Source organism: Momordica charantia (assembly GCF_013281855.1).
Source record: "Momordica charantia cultivar OHB3-1 chromosome 5 unlocalized genomic scaffold, Mcharantia_2.0 BLBB01000005.1, whole genome shotgun sequence".
NCBI lineage: Eukaryota > Viridiplantae > Streptophyta > Magnoliopsida > Cucurbitales > Cucurbitaceae > Momordica > Momordica charantia.
Window position 1 is genome coordinate 3,140,931 of NW_028275163.1, and position 14,601 is coordinate 3,155,531.

Genomic DNA, 14,601 nt, shown 5'->3' on the forward strand with positions numbered 1-14,601 from the left:
TATTAAAAAACAGATAAGAAATAAAAAATAGAAACGTTACCGAATAAAAAGACGGTTAATTACCAAAATCTTTTTGGTGGACTTTTGGTCCCTCTTTTTCCCCATTTCTGGCAGGGGCAACACCAAAAGCAAAGTAACTGATTTCCACCTCTCATTTTGTTATAGAGATGGAGTGCATATTCTACATCAGATCAGAGGGTCAAATGACTGCAATATCAGGAGTTCATTATCTAGTTTTTCATCAGCCATAAATTAATTGAACAACAAAACTCTACAGTGGTGGCTCAAAAGCAGGCAAAAGAAAGTTGAAACTCTCCAGATTTGAGACCTTTTACAGAAGATCAAAAAAGTAATCCAAACCTTGCCCGATTTCCCATATCGAGATACCGGTGCCCAAGGATCGAGCCTCCTCAAGACGTGTGAAAATCGACTTCAGTGATGGATAAAAAACTGCATGCCTCTTATGATTGTCATCCTCATACAAGAAGTAATGTTCGGCGCTGTTCTTCTCCCACTGCACCATAGGCTTGTACTTTTCCAACAAAGATACATAATCTCTTCCAGTAATAGCTCCACCTCCTATTAATGCAGTTGTTAAAAAATGGGCACCCTTGAGCTAATAATGCTAATGGAAATCTTTTACAAGAAAAAAGTGAGCATCCATGAACTTAAAAGTGTAGCTAGTCCAACATGAATCCCCAATTAGCTATTAGCCATTAAAAGAAGTATAAAAGATAGAATGGTTTCTACCTCCTGAAAGGCTGAAATCATAGCCGTAGAAGTTGATTCCAAGAAATATCTTGCCAGCATTGTGTTGAACAAGCCTATTGTCCTTGGTACCAAGTACTAACCGTAATGTTGAACGAATCCAATTCAATGGAGCATTGGGGCCTGGGTTCTGAGGACTGGAGAAATCATAGGTCATAAGTGAGAAACCATCAACAGCGCCATTCAAGCTATGAAAATCTTGTGGCCCAAAATCGTGCTTTTGTAGGTTCTCTGAATGTGGTGGACCAATGACATACACCAGTTGCAACCGTTGCTTAGATCTCCTGCTCTCAAGCTCTGAATGCAGGGCATTTCCAAGTTGATTTATAAATTGCAGTGCCTGTAATGGGGAATCAAAACAGATCCCTCAGGTACCCGATGTCTGAAAGATGCATATACACATGAATTTTGATGGCCTTGTCTAGAGGTAGACATCATTGAAAATAAAAAGTAAAGTTTACGAGACCTATGATGGCCATTATAACCACATATGTAATAAGAGATCTCGCATCACATGAAAGCGTAGGTAATCAGATCGTACAAACAAACTAGTTCCAATGTTCTTTTGATTTTTATTCCCTCTCCTCCAAACTTTGCATGCATAAAAAGGAAAAGGAAAAAAAAATAAAAAAATCCACCATACTACTCCCTCGAAGATCCGAAGTACCAAGGAATTAGAGATTGAATCTGCGCTTGGAAAATCTCAACAACTTGATGACAACAAGAAAAATCGTATTACAAAGTTCATCTAAGGAAAAATATGAAGGAAAAATCCTCAACCGCATATTTCCAAAACTAAATAACTTCATTTTGAGGGGAAGGACAAATCATAAAACCAAAAGATAAAGTTACTGTGGAGAATCTGGCTAGAGAGGAATCAACCTATATTCAACAAGAAGATTCATCTCTCGAGGGCTTTTGGGATCTAGTTCACTTCTATGCTTCTTCTTGGTGTATTCTCTTTATAAAGGCTTTAACAATTATAATCTTATAAATATATCCGCCAATTGGAGCACTTTTTTGTAATCTTTAGCCTTAGCTGTTAGGGCTTCTTTCCCCTTCTTTCGTTTAGCCCAAAAGAAATAAGCATTCACTGAACCAAACAGAACCAAGGATAACCTCTTGACAAATGGGAAACAATATAGGTCATTTTTATATGGCTCAAAGTACATCTTTCGTTTTTCATGCTGCAAGTAGTGTCCAACATCTAAAAATCAGGAGGAAGAAAACTAATTACCAAAGTCCTCAGGTCTGGGTCATGCAATATACCATGAGCCGCCCACCTTGACCAGGATTCTAGCACAATACCATCATAACCCATTTCCCTGGACAAAAGGAAATAGAGATTGTTAGAGTTATCCACCATGGAACTGCAACACGCAAGTTAAACAAAATTGACTCCGTGATTAGAAAAGATACAAAATTTTACCCCCAAATTAATATTGCCCATCAACTGGGGGTGCAATATAAATTTGTAAAACAACCTTGAGCTACACAATTGAGATAGTAATATCCTTCAGGTTCAGGCATGCGAGTAAAAAAAAATTGTATGTACCACGTGTTGGCAGCATAACATCAACACAATTAACATAATTTAAGAGAGACCTCCCTCCAAGTAGGTTACCTAGTTTGTTAATGACCAAATAGCATCTTCCAACATTTGCCAACGGCTGCTCTTAAACAGTAATTTGTTACTTGGTATTTCTATCTAAATCATAATCCAATCTAATAGTATACCTTTCTAGGTAATCAATTCCGAAACTACAAACTCCAAAAGTCTCAATTAAATGTCCTTCAATTTTGTACATCTTTTCCTGGTATAAACATTTTACAGGGCAGAAGTAGCTTTACAGTTTGAACATTTCATGGGTATCCTCCAGGTTCTATAACAGTGATGCACAGACACCATAGCTCCTTGCCATGCCTCAAAATGGCTGTCATTGCTTGGAATAATTCACAGCAGAAAATCCTATTTACTAATTTGACATCTGAACTTTATCAGAACATCTAAGAGTCTAACCATGGATATGCCTCTTTAACATATAAGAAATCCAAAATCACATACAGAAACACACAGACCATCCAGTGTATTCTTACTTGCATTCTGTTACAATCAGATCAATAGCTTTGTCCTTCAGCTTCTTCTTTCTAAGCAGATCTGTAGGAAATGCTTCAATAACCACTCTAGGTAATACCTACTTCAGAATTACCAAATGAATTAAATGGCCCATCAGCAGTCCAAGCTCAAATAAAATGATTTATAGTCAAGAATAAGAGGTGCATTCAAAGGTGAGCCTTTAATGAAGACTCCCCGAACAACCTGCAATTTATTAGAAATTTACAACCTTCCAAAGACAATTCTCCTGTGTGTTCTCTGATCATAAGGAATTCCAACAATTCATCATAAATATATAACAGAATAAATCCAGTATTCGTTAAAGCTCCTTCTAATGAATCTTTTCTATTATATTGTTATAATACCATCTGCTTGCCACCAACGCCACATGAACGATAAAAAATATATAAATATCCTTCATTGTACCAGTGCATCTCCAGTCAGTCTTAGCTCTGATATCCATCCTTGGTCAGCATTATGTCTTCCCTCCAATACTAAGCTGGAACCATGACTGCATAAGAACACATAGCTATTAGTAGCATGTAAAGGGAAGAAAAATAAAAATGTAAGAATATAGAAAGTAAACAAGGGAAGAAAAATAAAAATGTAAGAATATAGAAAGTAAACCACACAATTAAAATTAGCAAAGAATGTCACTATCACGTGTTTTTGTCATAATTACACTCAGCTGAAAACCACTAAGTGAAAAATGTAGGTAAAAGATGATCTCTATTATTGCTATTTTATGGGAGGTGTGGCTTAAAAGAAAAGAAAGCCTTTTCAAGATAAGAGTGCCAGAAAAGTCTTCGGATTCGATTGCTTTTTGTTCTAGTTGGTGCCTAGCCTCTAGTTATTAAACTACCTCTCTCATTTCGCCAAATGATAGATGTTCCATAACTTCCCCGGTCTTCAGGAAATTTCTTTTTGTATTCCATCATCCTTGTCTTTATTCATGAAAGGTTCATTCAGAAAACCCCACAATAAAAATTATAAAATAGTACTAATATCGGCAGGATTTGCATACCTCTTCAAATCATACCACACAGGTGATAAGTGTGTAAATTTGGAGTTGAACTTTTTTGCCATATCATAGCCCCTGGAGTTCCTGCACAATTTAACATGTCAACCTCGTGACTTTAAAGCTAAAGAGACTCCTTAAATCCGCACATATAAAAGAACATGTGGAAATAGTTGAGATATGTGCAGAGTGCATACTTCCAAGACGATCAGAAATGCCCAAGGTTTGGTTTTTTTTTTTTTTTTTTTTTTTAAGAATTTAAAGCCAACAAATAGTAAATCATTCAATTCAGTAGTTCTAATGCAGAGAGCTTCATGCAACTCCAATCTCATTTTCCTATAATTGAAACGTTAAATGTGATTAGCAAATTCTAAGTCAGAACTTTTTGGAAATAATTTGTAGAATATAAAAGATATACATACCGACATCTAATTCAACAATAAATTAGTAACGCCGAAACTGGCAACAAACTGAAAGCCAGTCTAATACACTACCCTTACCCAAAATTACAAAGAGACTAAAAGTGGCAAGAGGGAATTTCCAAGCGGATACCACGGAGTAATATAAGCAAGTACAGGATAATCATAACGACGGCGAGAGGCATTTTCTGCGACATTCGAGTGCTCCTGCATCAAAATGAAGACCCTTAGCAACTGAATAAGCTACATGCTGAAGCAAATTTAATGAACATCGCTATCCTCTGTTAGATTGATAATTCGATCGAAGAGAGAGTGAGGTATAAGCCGATCACTAGAAATTAACGAAATCAGAAAAAGCCTAGTGACCAGAGCATTTACAGTACTTCCAATTTTTCAAAGTAGCTGGGAATTAAAAAGACAGGGTAGCAACTTCAATAATCCATACCGCTAGAATTTCCTGATAGTTGATATCAGTCTTAAAGAGGCCCGGATCGTACGCAGGTGCGCCAGAAATTTCCCCATTCGAAGCGTATTTGAAATACACGAGAACGGAAATGGCGGGAGATATGACAAAGAAGACGACGAAAATTGTGATGAGCCTCCGGTCAGAGGAAGAATCGCCGACTATGTCGTGCTGATCGGACGAGACAACTTGGTTCTTACGGCGATTCGAGGCGGCTTGGCGATCCCGCTTCTTGGCCATGGCGGCGCGTCGGTGTCCACGACGAGCTTGTTGGCACTTTTGTTGACGGATCCAAGGTCCCGACGGCAGAACTGAACCTGATCAAAAACTAATTTCTTCAAAAGAAAATAATTTTTCTTCTATTTTACATATTTTATAAAACTTATTATACTAAAAAAATACTCCTATGCATATTGATTCCATTTTAATTTTTTATATGCTATGAGAAATTATTCCATTAAAAAACTAGGATAAATTATAGAATTAATGTCTCTCGTTAATTTTTTTTTTTCTTTTTTGATATGATATCAGTTGAATGGTGTATCCAATATTTTATAACTTGACGAATATAGTTTTTAGATAATAATCTTTTTGTTGTGTCACGTATTTCTTTAAAATAAAAATTTTGTCAAAGTATTTACTTTAGTATTTGATGTTGTGTTTGATTTTTTTTTCCTACTATTTTTTTACAACTTATTCAAATCCATATTTTTATTTAATAAAATTGTAATTTTTAAGGTTAAGAAAATGACTGGCAGAAATAATACTAAAAAGACCGTATTTTTTAACCACAAGTTGGCTTCATACGGAATATATTGTTGGAACTTTTTTTTTTGAGATAAATATATTGTTGGAACTTGATTTATTATAATTATTATTATTTTGAGATTTGAGCTAACTTTAGACAAATAAATTATATCTTAATTAGACAAACTAGATTAAATAAATAGATAATTAGTTAATAAATATTAATTAAGTAAAATTAATAAATGTTAACAAAAAATGAAGCAGTTGGTTAATTAAGTGAAGTAATAAATTAAATAATTTCAGTTTTCAAATTTTACTATTAATGAAATAATTAACCACCATCGTGCCAGAAACGAACATATTCCAATTATGCATGTTAGTTTTTTCCCCCATTGCATAATATACATATATATATATATATATATATATATATATATATAAATAAATCCTTTGCAAAAAAAAAAATTGATATTAAGATAAAAAGACAAAAATTCCCATCATTAACCAAAATTTGAAAAATATCGGCATTTAACAAAACAAACTACCTAATATGAAAAACAGTAATAATCCAACGGGGAAAGGTCTTTATTGTTTTACATTGGTTAAAGATCTTAGTAAATTTCACCTTTTGGGTCAATACTTTCAAGATTCAACTTTTCCCATACTAAAAAAAACTTTTCCCCTGACATTCACTAAAAATGTCAATCGTGAATATGAACTTGCTAAGTGACACTAGTATCTGACCAAAGAGTGATGAGTTCGAATCTTCCCACCCTATTTATTGTACTAAAAAAAATATCTAATAAAAACAATTGAGAGTCAATACTATTCGCCACGAGGGTGTGACCCTCGCAGTTTCTTTCAAAACAACAGGCTAGCCTAGTTGTACATGAAGATTGAAATAAATCCCAATGAAGACAAACAACTCCTCATCATTCCACACTTTATAGTGTTTCAAGAAATAATATAGTAATCAAAATGAAAAGAGAAGAAGTAAAGAACTTGATGAGATTCAACATTCTCCTGTCATAAGATGTGTAGAGAACAAATTTTCAGGAAAGTTTCAGTCAAGAGTCAGGACAGACGTGTATACCATCTAAACCAAGCGATATACTAACTTATTTCAAAGACTAAGTATGTACAAAACATACATAGCAGTACTGCCTTAAGCTAAAATGCATAGGCCCTAAATTGTCTGCTACCATGCTGCACAAACTGAAGTTAATAATTGACATAAAATAAGAATTCCCAAATTTCATCCATGGATAGCTTAGCTTAGCTTAAAGGAGCGGAGGAGACTCGCCCTCGTTTGCCCTTCAGAAAGAAAAGAAACGAGTAACGAGAAAAAGCATGTAACAAAAACCAAATGCATCTCCATGTGAAGGAAAATTAACCACCAGACTTACACCCAAAACTTCAGAGAACGTGATAGGATAGCTCTGAACAAATCTTTACACGGCACAGCACAAGTGGAGCTAAAATGGCTTCTGGGTCTACCATGAAACTATTCACATCAATGTTCAGTTGCTTCCTCCATATCGACTATTTCTCGAGCGGTTCGGTTTGTCCCTGCACAGCCATCCTCTCTGATACATCGGCCAAAGATTTAAGATTGCATCTAATTAATGCCTTCACAAAATAACATGTCTCATCTTTTGTGTTCCCGTTGGGCACATCTACCACAAAAGACTCAACCACAAGCGTCCCAGGTCTTCCATCAATGACCTTTGGATGGACAGTCATGATGGAAGAGTAGTTCTGCATAATTTTATCAGAAAATGCTTTCAATTTATAGAGACCTTATGAACAGATCAGGTACTTTAATTATCAAGAGCCCATTAAACAAAACTGAGTTAGAGAGTGATCATACTTTGAGCCTGTGATCTCCACCCACGATCCTGATTCCCAGAATGTGTTCTTCATCATCAAGAAGTTCCAGTCTCTCAGTACTGGTGGTCGCAGGAAGACCAGATTTTACATTCACTTCCCTGACACTTCCAATCCCCAGGTCTCCTTTGACCACACAACGACTTACAAAAGGCTTATACTTCTGAGGTTGATCGAATCTCCTCACCAGTGACCAAACCTGATAATGCAACCAATTGAATCATTAGAGAATCAACAAAAAGGGTTAAAATCAATCCAATCCAACACGCAGATTAATTTAACAATTCCTATAATTCGACAATTGCAAGATAAACTTCAAGAACTTAAGGAGGATGTTGTTTGCGTTGATTGTATCATTTCACTAGAAACGTAGAAGATTAATTGAAGAAGCTCATCTCTTCCGAGACCTTGGAAAAAAGAGTAAGTAAAATTTGACTCTCAAGCCTCACCTCAATTAGGATATCCAATCACGTACAAAAACAATGTACGCGAACAAAATTGGGCTTATCTGGTACAGGAATCTTTCACAAAAAGAACAGTTAAAACCCGTATCCCATTAAACCATAATAACTGACATCTAGTAAAACTAAGTAAATTACGATTAAAAACAGAATTCCACAAATCCGCACCAATTCCAGACGGAAAGGCAAAAAGAAAGAGGAAAGGAACAGCCGCCTTGCTCCAAACAGGAAAAGAAAGACGCTAAAACAGGCAAGTATAGGAATAATAACAAGAAATCAAATGAAAATCCATCACTAAACAGCCCCGATCCCCTGCGTAAGGGCGAGTCAAACATCTGAAAATCCATCGCAGGCGTTGACAGATCAAAACAAAAGGAAGAAAAAATGGTCGGATCTGTCGGTGAAGAAGCAACTCACAAGGGGAACCGGAGCTCTAACGTTCTTGAAGACGGCGGCGGTACACTGATTCTCGCTGGGCTGGTGACGGTGATGCCTCCGTATGTACTGCGCCTCCATAACTCCGCATGCTTCGTCGTCGTTCATGTTGATTCGTCTTCCGCTGCGCCTTCTCCACCGCTACTACTAACAGTACAGAGCCTGAGCCTGAGCCTGAGCTTCCACGGAATTCCGATTATGGAAGTTCTTAGGGCGGAGCAGTGGCGAGGCTCTCCCTGCTTTTTCAGGTTTCGTACAGCCTGCTCTCTGCAGCGGCACAGTCCCCCAAGTCTTTAGCTCTGTCTCCGCAGCCTGTCAAATTTTTTATTTTATTTTCTTTATTATTACTAAATAAATAACAACTTACAGTCATTCACCGACAAATTTATTATTTATTTATTTAATTTCTGCAACTTGCATTTTGCAAGGACCACTCCGGCAATTCGCAATTATATTAATTAATTATTCAAATAAAATAAAATAAAATTTCTGCCACTGCCCTACTGGCTACGTGGTTCTGGCACCTTTTAAAATTTTTTTCCTTTTCCTTTTTTGGGTTTAACTTTAGCATCTTCGTACGACAGTTATTTAAATATAGTAATGGCATATAATATAATTTTTACCCTTTTTTAGACCAGTTTAAAAGGCTATTTTTCTTCTTCTCTCTGCAATATTTATGAAAATCGCAAAATATTTAATGTCATTTAATCTGGTAGGCGACCGAATCTTACTCTTTGTTTTATATAGCAATGAAACTGCCGTAAATAATTATGAGATATTATTTATAAAAAAATCAATATTAAATATAACGGATAAAAACACAAATTATAACATTATACAAAATTACAGGAGATTCGAACTAGAACTTAATAATTAGTTTGAACTTTGAAGATAATCGATTCAATTATGTACTTAATATCAATTGAATCGATTGATGTTAATAATTTATTATTTTTGAAAAATGGAATTAAATTAAATTAAACTTTAAGTGAAATATTATGGAATTGGTGCTGTCGCCACCACCAATTTCTCGTTAGTGGATTCACATGCATTTGATCGTGCAAGGTACAACTCATGCTAAGATTGTTCAATATTTTAATCTCAAATGACAAAATTACCCTTGTTAAGATTCTTCAATTTTGTTCTCTGTCAAAACTACCCTTGTTCTTTTATTTTTTTTAAAATATATATAATTACAAATTTAAGAGTTGAGGCTGCATATTTTCACCAATTTAAGTATCTTCAAGTTTGATATATATATTTTCTTTCGGAACAATTAAAGTTTGATTTTATATTCTTATGGTTACCTAACAAAATAACAGGCATCTTTTAGTACCATTGTAAAAAAAAATGGATAATTTCACTCACACATATAAATATAGATACATATGTCGTATTCAAATATAATATATAGATTTATTAAAATAAGGTACATAGCCAAAGCGAGCATAGCTCAACGATAGTTGACATATACCTTGAATCAATTGCAATAACTTTTATTTAGTATCTAACCTGTGTGAAAATAAATAAATTATTAAAAAAACTAATGTACAAAGAGAAATCTCCACCTATTTTGTTGATCACTGAAAAGAAGTTGACAATTTTTTTATTTTTTTTAAATAAAATATATATCTTTCTATATTTATTTTGCATGTCAAAAAATTTAATTGTAATCAACATTAAAAAAATGAATATTATATATGTTGCTTAATAAAAAAGGGAGGAAAAGAAAAATAATGTCAAAATGTCAACGTGCGTGCCACTCTAACGCGTTACTTCCACTGTAATACTTGAAATGATATTAAATAAATTTTTGGATGAAAATATTATTAAAATTAGTAAATATTTTGTGTTTCCATTAATTAATATAATTATTTCTCCCAATTTCTTAGTTTATTACATGTCAATTCATAACCAATTCTATTCTGACCTTACAATACTCTTAAAAGTCGGGTTTGAATTTCACTCCTTTGGATTGTGATTACAATTTTCAGAAAGAAAAAGATTAAGACTTTGACTTATGAAAATCAATTTAATTCGTAAAACAATTTAATTTTAATACTTTATTTTAAATAAATGTAATTACATAAACAACATAAAATAAATTTGTATTTTCAAATATAGTATTACAAAAATAGTATAATTCAATCAAAATATACTGAGCAAATTAAAATTATGCTATATTTAAAAGAAATGTAAAGCTATGACATTTTTAAAAATATATATTAATTTTATAACATGGAATCAAAGTTCTCTTTATAAAATCGTGTGGGGAAGAGAGGATCTAGGAATTTGCCCTCCTCACCTGTTTTTTACTTCCATATGTTTTAATTTTGTTTTATGTATTTTCTTTGCCTCAAAAAATTATTGTACTAAATTTATCACTTCTCAATATACTTTACCTTTTATATTACCAAAATACAGTATTTACCACTTTAAAATCTTAGCCTACACGATAGGAAAATAGATATTAAGTGGTTGTCAATATTAATTGGATAGAATAGAAATTGACATTATTAGGAGCTGAAATTTTCCAATACACGACCTCCTACTTTGATGTGATATTAAATATATCATTATTTGATCTAAAAATTTAAACTGATGGATTACGATAAATTTAATCATCTTATTAAAATTTGTACAATGGGTTATGTTCATATAATTTAATGTTTTCCTAAGGTAGGCTTCATCCCATATTTTGATACCCATGTGACATTGAGATGTATTGTTGGCAAATTAAAGTGTGAATGGTAGGGCTTGAGATAGGGTTTTGTGGAGCCAAATTAACAGGTCCTTGTGGTTCATTGACTCCACATAATTAATAAGATATAATAAAATAATAAAATTAGTGTTTAAAAATTAAAATATCCACCGACCAAACCAATTTTAAAATGCATAATTTGGTACAAAACTTTACCCATTTTGATAAAGAAAGGTGTTCCATTGAAGCGACAACCAACAACTTGCTTTTAACACTTATCACAAAAAATAAAAGGAAGCTTGAACTACAAAACAAAATGAAGTGGATTGCATTATTACCATTAATGTACCAATTTTGTCCTTGCTTTATCCTCTTTTCACCCCTTTTTCCTTTTTTCCTTTTAATAATTACCTCTGCGGTACTCAATAGCTAACTTATATGTACTTTGAATAATCAATTCCAGACGTAGTTTTTCCGTAGTTAAAATATCTCTGCCTCTATTAAAAGATTGTAGGTTCGACGTAGATAATTACCGTGATTGGAATTTATAACGACGAAAATATATGAATAAGTAATGATTTATCCTATTGTGATCGTTGATTAGTAACACTTTTTATGTGACAAACAAGATAGTTATCCAACCAACGACTCTAATCGCGTGTTTTTTAAAGGAGAGAAAAGGCTATAAAGGGTTATTGTCACAAGTGGGGCAAAGAAGATGATACTTATTTTGAAGATAATTTTGGAATATGCAAGGAATATAATAGGATTGAAACAAACCAGTGTCACATAATTCTCAAAAAAAAAAGGCTAACAGTCACGTGATGCACCCCATCCCCTGCTCCGAACTGACCCATCATTGGACCATCTATATATAGTTGAACTTTGACCCAGTTTTGTTTTTACTATCATGTTACCGGAGATCTTGCGGTTAGAAAATTTACATAAATAGTTGCAAAATTTGAAGTTATATAGGCTACATATTTGATTTTTAAATTTGTATGAAATATATTTAGTTTGATGATTAAATTTATCAAACCTATCCACTCAAGTTTCAGAATTGAGTGGTAGTTTATTCATTTCTATAGTATCAAGAAGTCCAATGTTCAAATCCAATTTGATTTACCTCTGTTTTTAGTCTCATTAAAAACAATAAGTCTCCAAGAACACTGGGAGGAGAGATCCTGAAAAGAAAAAAAAAATAAAAATTAACATCTTGGAGTCCTTGTGAGCTTTCCCTTTTCATTTAAGGGTATTTGTAATGTCCATTGATAAATGCTACCGTAAAGAATTCAAATTTATGATTATCTTCAAGATTTCGAGCGAATAAGGGGAATTTAGTTATGCGCCCCTCGCTAGCTAGTTCTATGATGGCAAATCAACTTTCAGATATAAAATAGACTTTCCAACAGGTAAATTTGACAGTTTGGCGTGATCGAATCGAGTCTAGTCTATTCGGGTGGTCCGACTCGAACAACTCGATCTAGACGGTTCTATCCACGCTAATATGGTAATTTGATCCCTTAGCTAACATTTGGTTGGATGGGAGATGTGAGAGGGAAGTTGGAAGTTAGAAGAGTGGAGTGAAGAGAAAAAGAAAAGGGGGGAAAGGGAGCGATAGATGTCGTTTTTGGGCACAGTTGGGGAAGTGGGGAGTGGAACTCAGATTCGTCTTTTTGTGCCATGTTCAACGTTCCTTATCTCCTCTTCTTTTCACTTCTAGAAAAAGCTAAAACCCACTTTTTCTTTTCTTTTCTTTTTTTTTTCCCTCTCTTTTTCTCTTTTCCATCTTTTAATTAACATTATTTTTAGAGCTTTGGTTGTCTTGGCAATTTCTCATCCCCCAATTCACTTGTCACCCCTTCTTTATCCTTTTCAGAAAGGGAAAAACTTGTACGTATACCTGTGGAGTGGCTGCTATATATGAACATGAGAGAGACATCAAATTAAGGTTTACATATTGGTCGTTCTTATGAGCAAGATGAACAATTGTCAAACAAAACAATTGATTATAAATGTTATCGGATGAGGACGGAGAGGGCTCTCCTATAGTTGTCTTTGCCACCTTATTCATTTTTCGTGGGTCGAAGTGAGATTATCCCTATTTAAATAGTTAGATCCTACTTTTTAATAAATACAAACATAATATTTCTTTTAAATCCAAATATCTTATAAACTTAAGGCTTAAATTTTAGGGGTTTGTAACCTAACTAATGAAGATTTTGCAAGTGAAATTATAGAATTATGATATTTTGTTAAATGTATACTATTGTGGAAAATTATTTTGAATATATATTTCTACATTTATTCTCATGACTACTTTAAAATGTCTCAAGTCTCCTTTACTATACATTTAGTCATATATCTATATATATATATATATATATTCTAACTTATCCATTTTTTTAATACTAGGTATCCCTTCTTAATCTTATAATTCTTAAAACTTTAGATTTGATACTAGTCCTTAGAAAATTTCTCGTATCACTGACAAATTCACTCTTAAAATTTTTTGTTTTGGAATATATATTCTACCTTGACATATTGACTCGAACTAAAACTAACCTATTGACATCGGTTTAGTCCATTTTTTGAGTTTGCACGTTGACTCTGAATTGTTATACACATTTAAATGATTGTTTATAAAATGGTAATTTTGGGAGGGATAAGATAAGATAAGCCTACACACAGAGAAAATTAAAATTCCTTATTTTGTTCTTTTAGGTGTTAGCGGTAGGCTTTCATTCAAATCCATGGCCTCATTGGACGCCTTTTTATCACCAAAGTCGGTCCATTTAATTCAATCTCCAAATTAAATGGCCCATTCCTTTTGACATTTTCCACCAACTCCACCATACTTCTAATATCTTTATTCAAACAAAATAAAATCTCATGTTTCCAAGATGTAAATCCTTAGATCTTCATTGTATAAGTAAATATAGTTCATTAGTAATTAACATATATTAAGAGGTTGTGAGACTTGTGAGTTCGATCCCCTATCCTATATGTTGTACTCAAAAAAGAAAAAAAATGTTTAAATCTTCGTTGGAATTTAAAACTAAATCACTAATAATTAAGTGAATAAAAAAACCCTAACCATATTATTAAATCACCAAACAAATTAATTTGCCGATTTCAGCATTAAAGAACAGTTGTTCCAAAAATATATACTTTAAATTCTCTCTAAACACATTTTAAAGTATTTTATTTAATTTTTTTAGTTTTTTTTTTATTTTTAAAACACCTCATGACAGCTAGACTAATTTTATAATTGTTTTGAATTTTCAAATTTTCTTAAATATTAATTAATTAAAAGAGCGTTACATGCCTCTCTCTTTTGGGCATTGTTTAAAGATCCTTGTTGGGTAGCAAAGCGTATTGGGTAGTTGCAAATTTGGTGAGCCAACCTTTAAATGGGCCCTTTTAACTTTGTTTTTTCATCAATCTGAATATTTTATACGAAAGTTATATTTTTCGAGGCATAATTTAGATTAAAGGTACATTTCGTATTGAGCAAAGACTGAATTAAACAATAAATACTTCCGTTGAAAGTAGAAAAAGGTAAGATTATATATAACATAACCCG

At 33.2% G+C, this 14,601-nt stretch overlaps 2 protein-coding genes across 2 annotated transcripts; both read right to left on the reverse strand.

Moving 5' to 3' along the window:
* Positions 1 to 204: 204 nt before the first annotated feature.
* LOC111016294 (Glycosyl hydrolase superfamily protein) lies at positions 205 to 5,154 on the reverse strand. Its single transcript, XM_022291619.2, has 8 exons — positions 4,767 to 5,154; positions 4,455 to 4,528; positions 3,909 to 3,989; positions 3,311 to 3,395; positions 2,866 to 2,963; positions 2,006 to 2,093; positions 751 to 1,108; positions 205 to 579 (listed from the first exon to the last, which is right to left on the reverse strand). Exons 1-8 carry the CDS (start codon positions 5,022 to 5,024, stop codon positions 332 to 334), a joined length of 1,290 nt encoding a protein of 429 aa, XP_022147311.1. The 5' UTR covers positions 5,025 to 5,154; the 3' UTR covers positions 205 to 331.
* Positions 5,155 to 6,525: 1,371 nt separating this feature from the next.
* LOC111016426 (abscisic acid receptor PYL3) lies at positions 6,526 to 8,640 on the reverse strand. The gene is made up of 3 exons (XM_022291831.2): positions 8,297 to 8,640; positions 7,402 to 7,617; positions 6,526 to 7,289 (listed from the first exon to the last, which is right to left on the reverse strand). Exons 1-3 carry the CDS (start codon positions 8,420 to 8,422, stop codon positions 7,074 to 7,076), a joined length of 558 nt encoding a protein of 185 aa, XP_022147523.1. The 5' UTR covers positions 8,423 to 8,640; the 3' UTR covers positions 6,526 to 7,073.
* Between the last annotated feature and the right edge of the window lie 5,961 nt (positions 8,641 to 14,601).